This window comes from Oncorhynchus mykiss, chromosome 11 (assembly GCF_057628025.1).
Source record: "Oncorhynchus mykiss isolate SJ-2025 chromosome 11, ASM5762802v1, whole genome shotgun sequence".
Lineage (NCBI taxonomy): Eukaryota > Metazoa > Chordata > Actinopteri > Salmoniformes > Salmonidae > Oncorhynchus > Oncorhynchus mykiss.
The window spans coordinates 50,168,443-50,180,000 of NC_143032.1; the positions used below are offsets into that span (position 1 = coordinate 50,168,443).

General features: G+C 39.8%; 1 protein-coding gene and 1 long non-coding RNA gene across 2 annotated transcripts in view; both read right to left on the reverse strand.

The window, feature by feature from the left end:
* Positions 1 to 2,514: 2,514 nt before the first annotated feature.
* On the reverse strand, positions 2,515 to 4,298 carry LOC149979610 (uncharacterized). Its single transcript, XR_016484524.1, has 3 exons — positions 4,161 to 4,298; positions 3,060 to 3,188; positions 2,515 to 2,937 (listed from the first exon to the last, which is right to left on the reverse strand). It is a non-coding gene; the product is annotated as an uncharacterized LOC149979610 (long non-coding RNA).
* A 4,011-nt stretch (positions 4,299 to 8,309) lies between these two features.
* LOC110535805 (uncharacterized protein C9orf85 homolog) overlaps positions 8,310 to 11,558 on the reverse strand; it is a 9,379-nt gene continuing 6,130 nt past the window's right edge. Inside the window, exon 4 of the mRNA XM_021621098.3 lies at positions 8,310 to 10,138. Within this exon, the coding sequence (XP_021476773.3) occupies positions 9,928 to 10,138 (211 nt within the window). The 3' untranslated portion in view covers positions 8,310 to 9,927. The remainder of the gene's footprint in view (positions 10,139 to 11,558) is intronic.

Here is an 11,558-nt window from a genome sequence, read left to right on the forward strand (position 1 = left end):
AGCCACAGCAGGAATTTTATTAGCCTACAGTGTTATAAAAATAGGTTTTGAAGCATTGCTCAGCAATGGCGCATTGTTCACTTTCATACCGTATGATAGTTTTCACTACTTAGACACAGGCAGAACTAGAGTTTTATACATGGGGTGGCAAAGGCTACTTCAGGGGGTCCAGAGACCATGACAGAAAATGAATGTAACCCTAACCTGGCATCTAAGCAGCATGAATGAATCCTATGATTGCTGATTAGATGTAGAAGTGATGATTCACTTAACCCGGAGTTCTTCAATGTGGCAGATAGTGTGACCACACAAAAGGGTTACTTCACTAGAATACTTCAACATACTATGAATAGTCAGTGTCTCTACCTTGGAACTGCAGCTCAATTTCTTTCTTTCGCTCTCTCTCACACACACACACACACACACACACACACACACACACACACACTTGGGTCACTGTTTTCACAAATATATAATCTGGGTCTATAAGTGTTTAATAATATCCAAAATATTATTTTCAGAAAATAAAGCTCAAGCACCAAGGAGGTAAGATTTGACATACCAGGTATCAAGCAGAAATGGACTTGAACAATAAAAAATAACTACAAACTTACAGTATCATATTTATGCTTATATATATAATGTTAACTAACAGCAAAGAAAAGTTTGGGAATGGGCCTAATCAAGACCAAATTAAATCTGTGTGTCATGATACCCTTTGGATGTATCATTTTAGAATGTCAGTGTACTAGCTAGTACACAGTGCAGGTGTTAATCATGACCAGAGGGACCGCCTAAGTGCCAAATTATCCTAGGTAAATTTAGAACAGCATAATTTGGCAGTTCTGGTGAGAACTGGCAAAATGTTTCACAAACTCATCCATGTTGAGGGAGCGTGCCCTCTTTGACATAACGCTGAGAATTCTGAGGTGACTTAACCTGTCATCAACCATTGTTGTCCTAAGGTGGGTTTTAATCAGTTTTAAAGCTGAGAAGCTTCTCTCGCAAGAAGCACTGCTGACTGGTGTAACAGAAATCTTACAAAGTGGAAATAGCTCATGGAAGACCTCTTTATAAGGTTCTAGAAACACAACAAAGTCAAGGAGAGTAGATGGTCTGTTCCTTCCACTTTTCTCTCTCCTATCAAGAATCCGCTTGGTTTGATGAACCTCATGTCTGAGGTCCTCTAAATCAGACTCAAAAGGTCTGAGCAAAGGCAAACAGAAGCTCCTCATTCAAGGATGTTGTACTCTTTGGGTTGAGAGACTGGACCCCTTGCATTATCTCACAATTATTTTTTGAAAAACACCTCTGCAGCTCAGAGACTGTCAAGCACCTGATAAAAGATAGCTATTTGGAAGCTCTCACCATCACTTTGGTCACTATTTCTCTGTCCTGCAGTGCTCATCATCAATGAGTCATGAAATCTTAAGCTTGTTTAAGGCTGTCTTTTCAAAACTGTACACTTATTTTGCAGCGCTCTGCAATCTCTTTCCATAGTTCTCCAAAGTAACCCTCACTTCTGTAGTCCTGTAATGTGTCTGTAAGGGCACCTACTAGATCCACAGCCCTTGCAAGGTCAAGAGAGCTTGTCAGAAATCATTTAGCATCAACTAGCACTTTGCATAAGGTAGCCAAAAGCCGTATAAAATGTAAATCTGAGAAAGATCACTGGAGCCAAGGGGCCTTCTATAATAAATATTTTAAAGTATGATATCCTGTAGCACTCTTAGAACTGCTGGAAGCCTGTCCCTCAGATTACGCCATGCCATGTATCTGCATGCCCACTTTCCATCCGTAAGTCTCTGTAGTGCTCTGGACTGCTGCTGTGGATACAGCTCTTTCTGAACTGCAAGCCACTTGAGATGAACGTACGAGCCAGATACAAAGTTATAAAGCTTCTGCAGGAGAGCATAAAAGTTAAATGCCTCAGGTACTGATTTTACAGCATCAACAAGAACCAAATTCAAACAATGTGCATTAGAGTGCACATAAAATGCTAATCTTACACTGTTTTTAATCCGTGCACACACGACAGAATGCTTTCCGCTCATGACGGATGCACCGTCGTAGCCTTGCCCCACAAGATTATTTCTGTAGTCCAGACCATGTTTTCAAGGCAATCAATTATCATTTTTGTGAGACCTGCTGCATCTAAGCTTTCAACTGACTGAAAGTGTTAAAAGCTTTTGTGGACGGCCCCGTAGTAATAGTACCTCACAAATAAAAATACATTTGTTATTGTTTCTTTAAAATCTGCAATTACACTAAAAACTTCTCTTTTACTTCTCTTATTATTTCACTTTGTACCAGCTCAGCTAAGCCCTCAGGAACTTTGTTCTGGATTTGGTGGCTTGTGTATTTAGCAATGCCACATGCATTCATCTTTTTCTCTATGAGAGGGTCATGCTTTGCTATTTCTTCTAAGATTGTCAAAAAAAATGGCCCTTGTTGTGAGAGTCAGCAGACTCTCGATGACCTCTCTGCGGTATACTGAGTGACAGTTAATAGAAGCACATCTGAAATTGTTTTAATGTAAGTACAGTTTTCCTCCACTTTCTTTTTCCGGTCCTCATTTATGACATCTAACATTGATGAGTTGCTTTCAATAGCCATTTTATGCTGATTCCAAGCATACATAGCATTGATATGATGCTCTGCCTGCGAATAGAGCTTAAACCCAGAATCTTTAAACAGCGCCTTTTTCCTGTTACAAAAACCTGAATGTGATGTGAAGGCAGATTCAGGTGTATTGGGCAGAGAAAAATGCCTACAGGCGAAACAATAAGTTGAATCTTGACTTACAGAATATTCAAGCCATGAATTGTCCTTTATACCAGGAGCTATTGAAAGCCCTTTTCCTAGTACCATGCCGAGTTCTGGGAAATGATTTCAAACACGACTGTACAGAACCCTCTTCTCTGGATCTTGAAATGTCTGAAAAACACGTTAAATAATGTGTCATATCTCTATGGAAATTTAGAATTAAGGGATCCACAAGATTAGATACTAACAGCTGCTAACGAAAATGTGTAGTTTAAGGTATAGGACTGGCCTACCATTGGGTCCTTTTGGAACAGCACATCTGGTGCTTGATACAGTTGGGAGGGGCTCGATGACATCTCCTGGCAGCTCTGGCTCACTGTCTTGCTCAGAGCCAGAGGTCTCTGTGTCATCCCTTGATACATCTATTACATTAAAATAACAAGAACCATTAGTGTATAATCCCAATAAAAATGCCACAGCCACCAAAACAAGAACACACATGAATCAACAACCAACATTTAAAAGTGAGGCTTAAATCTGACAAAAATCACCTATTACACACAAGCTGAAGCTAAACTTACATTTTGAACTGGGCCTGTAACTGACTGCCTGGTAGATGCTCTGACCTGCTGGTGGTTGACTGGGTCCTTGTGAAGTCTGACCACACGGACTCTGACTAGCCTCAGGTAGGGAGGGGGCTGCTCTGGGGTCCAGTTGTGATGCAAGGCCTGGGCCTGTTTGCACCTGATCTGCCTGTTTGTGCTTCTTTAAAAATAAGTCTGATATCTCTCCCTTTCTTTTCATGTTTAATTGGTCCTATGCAAAAATAAGACCGTCTATGGTTACATTTAAGCATCCTATTACCCACATTTTAGTCCAACCTCAATCTTAATTACAAATCCCCATTATCATAACTGTACCTTAAAATCAACTACATGGCTTGCCCTACTCTGCAGTAAGTAACTTAGATAGCTATAATTTCTTACACCTTTACGATAGCAAACAGGCTATATGCAAATTGTTGTAATCTTTTGAGTAACGTTAACAGATTGATAATAATAATTGTTCGTTTTGAGTTCAAGTACGAAAATCTAACAGTTAATGGATTTCAAATTTGCTGAATGTTAACTTGCTGAACACTGACAACTGTAGCCTACTAGTTACCCCACATTAGCTAAACATTCGCATACTGTAATTTACGACACTGCACTCTATATGCGTGTATTACTAGCACAGGTGTAAACATAATGTTAGGCTACAATGGGAACCGATCTCTCTAATCAGATTAACTGTCTGTTAACGGAGCCAGGTCTAACGTTGAGTCTCTGTGTAAATTAACTTTTATAAAAGTTGTTCAGGAAACCTAAACCCGATGCTAAACCTTTAAAACTTACTTTAAATATGATGCTTTCGAAAAGAGCTCGTGGAGCTGTGGAAATATTATCTTCTTCTTCTGTATATCGCAACCAACGTTAATTTTCTATTTTACTCATCCTCGATTTGAATTATGTGCCGCCAAATGTCAAAATAAATGCTTATTTCAACAAGAGGTGAAATGAGATGTCAATCAGCATCAAACTGCCAATAGCGAATTACATTTTTGGGTGGCCAATCAGATGTCAGGGGTGTCCAGTGCCACCTCGGACAGCCCTCTGGCTCCGCCTCTGGACACAGGCAGTAGTGCTGACAACATTGCAAGTACAGTACAGCATCTCAATAGTTTCTGTACCAAGCAGTGACTGGCGAGACATGGTCCTCTTTTTTTTTAACAAGCTCATGTTTAAAACAAATACAATATGCGGAAAAACCACTGGCGATACAACTCACCACTATGACCGAGTCTCTGTTCTAGCTATTTTGTTTGCCTCCCTGTTGTGCTGCGTTTACACAGGCAGCCCAATTCTGATCTTTTCCCCCCACTAATTGGATTTTTGACCAATCCCATCAGATCTTTTCACATCTCTTTTTCAGAGCTACTCTAATTGCTTTTTCCCCCCACCAATTGGCCTTTTGACCAATTTGAATTGGGCTGCCTGTGTAGAAGCAGCAATAGTTGTATCATCTTCACTGCCAATGCTCTGTACTTTTTGTTCTCTGTTTGTGTCTGCCTTGTACTTTATAAAACCCAAACTAAGGACTTAGAAGTTATATTGCAAATTAGTGCCCATCAAATGCATTATGCTGAATCAATACCTACCATAAGTGCTCATTGCTATTCCAGGGCTCCAGACTAACATTTTCCCCGGGAGACACTGGTGCCACTAACTTTTACAGTTGGTACCAGCCCCATGATTTGGTTGGACCCAAATCACAAATAATCTTAAAGTAATTCATAGTGTTTCACTAAGAAGTATAATAGACTATGGAGTTATCGAATAAATACGTTGTTTCATTTAACACGTCCAAGCAGGAATGCATGATCACCTAATCCAGTGATTGTCATGAATTTCTGGTTGACAATAGACTATAGTTGCTATATTTTGCAGTCAAAATAGGACACCGGAATTTCACGTTTTTTTTATTTGTTCAAGAGATATTAATTGAATAGGCCTACATCTTTATGTGCACTAACAGTGTTGTAGTACTCGAGACCACAGTGTCTCTCGGTCTTGGATACATTTGTACTCCGTCTTGACTTAGCCTCGGACAGTGAGGACTCATACCGTCTTCCCGAGACCAGCCAGGTAAAAAAATACTAAATGATCAGTTTCCATCCAGTCAGCGCACAAAACCGCTTCGCCAGGCCAAATAAATGCACTGCTTTATTGAAACAATATCCTAAGTCTTTATATCTATTATAGACATGTTTGCGCAATGGTGAACCTTTCGGCCTTCCGTGTGGGACATGTTCGTGATTCTGAAAGGACAGCAACCGTAATACCAGCGCACTCATGTAGGAGAGTAGGCAGGTATACTATGTATACCCTCGTTTGTTTTTCAGTGGGTATTACATATAGTCACTTATTAATCCCTACTGGTGCGTATCACGCTAGTGTAGTGGAGGTATACGATTTATTAATTATGTAATACAATAGAGAAATCATGCACAACGTAGCCTACACAATCGCAAAATATATTCACATGCACGCCACACAGCCTAGTTTCAACAGAATAACATCTGCAGGCAGCAAGAGTGTGCAGCGCTCAACTGGTTTTGGCATGGAGCAGCAGCTCACAGAATAATCACATTGGTAACCGGTAGGTTAGGAAAGACATTTCACCGTATGATATCTACCATGCTATGCTAAATCAAGTTAACAAACTGTAGGTAAACCAAGTATTGAAAAAGTTTAGTCCGACGTGTTGGTTAGTAGGCAGTAGGCTATTTGCAGTGCTTAATTTGTAAATCGGTAGGTGCCGTAACAAAAAGTAAGCACATGTCCTTTTGAAAAAGCATTTCATGCAATTCTAAATAATGTCACATGACTGGAGACTTTGACAAAATCGTTAAATATACCTCACAAAATATCAATCATTTTAAAAACTTTTATTTAACTATGCAAGTCAGTTACGAACAAACTCTTATTTACGATGATGGCCTTGTCTGGAATCCATCAATGGCCTAGGCGTCTGGAGACATACAGTATTGTAGGCTACAATATGTGGAGGAAATTATAGTAATAAAAATGCTTTCAAATTTCACTGACTCACCCAATGATGAGCAGCTTGCTGGTGATGGCCAATGCGCTCGTGCCAAAAGCCTCTCACTCTTTTGTAAAACATAATTTGGAAGTTGATCAAATATGTTGGTCTTTTGTTTTCAGCAGGAACCATTTGCTTTCCAAACTATTTTCCCTCGACTTGTTTTCCCTTTTTACTGACATAGTAGCCGCACGTCCCGACTATAGGCTATGCCTTGTTATTGGGCTACGATCTACAGCTAAGCTATTTTTTAAATAAACTATTGATCCTCTGTGGCTATATTATAGGCCTTCTCATGGCGTAGTAGGCTATTCTGAACGATTTAATGTATTTCTGAACAGACAGCGGTTATTCTATAACTTTGGCAAATGTATTTACATTTATCAGGGGTGCTGCAGTTCATTAAGAACCATTTGCGCGGCTATGATTCCATAAGGAAATAAATTATGAAGTGCACCGCTGGAGAGATGAGAGTTGCAGACTCATGTCTATCAGGATAGAGAGATCATAGAAAGTTAATCTCATTGTAGTTATGAGAGAGATACTTGCACGCTTCTCACACAGCCACGGCCAGGAAATGGTCTCAAACATAGGTTACAATGTTGCACAAACCATAAACCCGGCCTGCCCAACCAGAATCAACTCTTAGAATATTAGACCCGGGCTGAAAATCTACTTTTTCCAGTTTTTTTGTGAGGGCAGGAGAATTAACTAAGAGGCAACTCGAATTAACTTTGTTTTTATTATAATTTTTACATTGCAAAAAGTGGCAATTATTTTTCATGCCAGGAGAGGTAAACTGTCCAAAACAGATGTCTACAAACAGCACTGGCTATTTGTGATGCATAATTGTCATCATGTGCTGTTTGCATTAGGGGCGTATACACACACAGGCCTGGGTGAACACAGTCCCACCCACTGGGGAGCCAAGCCCACCCAATCAGATTGATGTGGTTGAAGCATTGTTTGGACTTAAACACATTTGTATTTTTTCTATAAAAAAAAAAAGGGTGATTTTGAGAGTGAAAATTCTACAGGTAAACAGTTGAATCCGGGATTCGCCTGTGAAGAACACACTTCTCCAGCGTGCCAGTGGTCTTCGAAGTTGAGCATTTGCCCCTGAAGTTGGTTACAATGCCGAAATGCAGTCGAGACCAGATGAGCTTCCCTGAGATGGTTTCTGACAGTTTGTACAGACATTCTTTGGTTGTGCAAACACAGTTTCATCAACTATCTGGGTGTCTGGTCTCAGACGATCCTGCAGGGGATGAAGCCGGATGTGGAGGTCCTGGCCTGGTGTGGTTACACGTGGTCTGCAGTTGTGAGGCCGGTTGGAAGTACTGCCAAATTCTCTAAAATGACATTGGAGGCGGCTTGTGGTAGAGAAATTAACATTATCTGGCAACAGCTCTCTGGTGGACATTCCTCCAGTCAGCATGCCAATTGCATGCTCCCTCAAAACTTGAGACATCTGTGGCATTGTGTAGCATGACAAAACTGCATATTTTAGAGTGACCGTTTATTGTCCCCAGCACAAGGTGCACCTGTGTAATGATCATGCTTCTTGATATACCACATCTGTCAGGTGGATAGATTATCTCAGCAAAGGAGAAAATGATCACTAATAGGAATATAAATAGATTTGTGCAAAAAATTTGAGAAAAAAGCTTTTTGTGCGTATTGAACTTCTACGGGATCTTTTATTTCAGCTTATGAAACATGGGACCATGTTGCGTTTACATTTTTGTTCAGTGTAGTTTGCTTAACAAATAACTTGCATGATGGATTCCAGCTGTGTGCAATACTAGGAGTTAATATACCACAAACACCAAGGAGCTTTTCCAATGGCTTATAAGTAAGGGGATCAAATGGTTTGGGTCAAAAAAATACTGAATACCCCGTTGAAAATGGTAAAACATTTTTATTAAAGCCACTTAGTTTCAGAAGGATATCACAAGTTCATATGACTAACCACATCATAACCTAAAATCTAACGTTGTTTTACTCGTGTTTGTAAAAAATATATATATTTTAAAAATAGGCCTAATGTATTGCTTCAAAATATGGTTGAAACTATCAAGAGATTGTTAGGATACGAATGATTAATAGTGCTTTATATAATGTCCCAATAGGCCAAGTAAATTAGCTAACATCTTCAAATGAAATAAACCTGAAGACAATTGTATTAAGCAACTTCTATGTCGTAATCCAGACAATTTCAAACAGGCGCAGCTTCAGCCCTAAACCACAGACGTTCCAGTTGATAGAAAGACGCAGATCACCTCACGCAGAAAGGAAATATGATTGATACACTTGTCTTAATCTCGGGGGGGGGCAGTCCATGCGAGTTTGGCCCAAAGTTTATTATGTTTAGGATCTTCTTGAAATTCAATTAATAGAAAAAAGGTATATTTTTTTATTCAATTTAACTTGGCAAGTCAGTTAAGAGCAAATTCTTATTTACAATGACGGCCTACCCCGGCCAAGCCCTAACCTGGATGATGCTGGGCCAATTGTGCGCCACCTTATGGGACTCCCAATCCCGGCCGGGTTTGACACAGCCTGGAATCGAACCAGGGTCTGTAGTGATGCCTCTAGCACTGAGATTCAGAGCCTTAGACCGCTGCTCCACTCGGGAGCCCTATATGTTTGGCATACTTTTAAAATCTGCATCTAAATAATTAAGACATTTTTCGAAAGTAGCAAAGCGTGCACTCTGGACATTTGAGGCAGCATCTACAGACTAATCATTGTAGTATCTTTAAGCAATCTATGCATGACAGACTACACCTTCAAAGTAAGGAAACACATTTTGTTTTGTTATTTGGGTAAACTATTCCTTTAAGTCAGGAGGAGCACTAAGGTCGTTGGACTTTAGATCATGTGTTTGAATAAGCAGAACAAAACTGGCATTACCAAAGGCATTAAATAAAACCCACTGAGATCATCAATTAATTATGTTAATAGTGTGGTAACAAGTTAGTGCGACTCACCATAAAGACTATGGTCTACTTGTAGCTCTAAAAAGGGAGAAATCTGAGAGAAGATGTTCCACTATGGCCTACAGAGGAAAGCATTTAGCTGAAATAATGCATATTACTCAAAATACATTGTCAGAATAAATAAAAATAATCACTATTTTCTCAAAATGTATATTTTGGCAGATGTGTACATACGTGTGTATTTCTGTATCTGGAAAAATTCAAAAACAGCTGCTGGGGCACAATAATGACTTCAATCCAGTAGTGCTTGTGAATATTCCTTCACAAACAAAACAAGATAATGCTTCCTTAAACCCATCAAAGCATGACAAAAATTGCTCTCATAGGATTTACTACAAAACAGTTCATTGAAAGTGGGGTTTGTCCATTTAACGTCCCAACACAAGTTGGCTATTGTATTTTAGAGTGAATAAATCTAGTGATGAGTCTTCTTAGCAAAAGTATGTATAATCAGAGGATAAGTATATTAATAAAATGGATAGGAGGTACATTTAGGATCATCCTGGTTTAGCAGTCTTTAGTCTTTGAAAGTAACATGTGCCACATTAGGGACAAGGGCCATGCCGCTTCCTGCCTTCTCAGGACCCGAGTCACTGGCAAAGTCATCATCATCACTGCCCAAGTCACCAAAGTCATCATCAAGCTCATTGAAGTCCTCCTTCCTCCGAGTACGTCCGGTCATCTTTTGATTGGTGTATTCCTCCTCTTCCTGCTTCTGTGTGTTAACCCTTTGGGAGGAATTTGAATTAAAAACAAAAAAAATTACAAATGGAACCCTTTGATTTTTATGGCCTGAAACTACTAGTGCACAACAACACACTTTTGGAATGTCGACCTAGGTTTTTTGTAGGTTCTTCAGAGATTTAAGCCGATTGAAATAGAAGTAGGGAGGACTGGATAGTTGTAACACTTTTTACCTTTTGGATAGTTACTCCAAGCTTTTTAATAGCTAGAGTTCAAAATGGGATACAAACAACTTACATTTGTCTGCTACAAATGTATTTTAAAGCAATCAGAGAATGCATGATTATGTATCAAACACATGGAGTAATGTTACAACTGTATTTGGGGTGTAATATAAAGAACATTGTTTAAAATCCATTACATACCTGTATTCAGGTTGCAAATGGCAGATTTTGACAATAAAAGCCTAAATTTGAACGCCGTGCCTGTACAGTAACATGCTATACATGAAGTCAGAGCTCTGGCTCAGCGCTTCACAGCTCTGTATGGGTTTTGACGGACGGCCATTCTGAACTTGAGCACCTCGTGCGACAAGATGCTCACTGTGCACACTTGAGAGGTGTGTGGTAGCGCTGGGACGATAAACCGGAAATTATCGATACCGACCACTTATCACAGGCATTTTTCGGATATCGTTCAATATGATAAGTAGCCTAAACTAGAGAAATTTGAAATGAAATAAGTTTGCTAATATGGGTGATTGTTAATGGAAAAATTGATGGCTACAACCATCAAACTAGTAGTAGTAGTTTAAAGGATGATAAAAATGGACACAATAACCCATAATGACAGGTTTTGAAATGGCAAATTTGTATTTATTTTTAACCCCAGAAATATCACATTTACATAAGTATTCAGACCCTTTACTCAGTATATTGTTGAAGCACCTTTGGCAGCGATTACAGCCTCGAGTCTTCTTGAGTATGACACTACACGCTTGCCACACCTGTATTTGGGGAGTTTCTCCCATTCTTCTCTGACAATCCTCTCAAGCACTGTCAGGTTGGATGGGTAGCATCGCTGCACAGATATTTTAAGGTTTCTCTAGAGATGTTTGATCGGGTTCAAGTCCTGGCTATGGCTGGGCCACTCAAGGACATTCAGAGACTTGTCCGGAAGCCACTGCGGTGTTGTCTTGGCATTGTGCTCATCTTTCCCTCGATCCTGACTAGTCTCCCAATCTCTGCTGCTGAAAAACATCTCAGCATGATGCTGCCACCACCATGCTTTACCGTAGGGATGGTGCTAGGTCTTCTCCAGACGTGGCGCTTGGCATTGGCGCTTGGCATTCAGACCAAAGATTTCAATCTTGGTTTCATCAGACCAGAAATCTTGTTTCTCATGGTCAGAGTCTTTGTCATGTCCAATCAATTGAATTTACCACAGGTGGACTCCAAGTTGTAG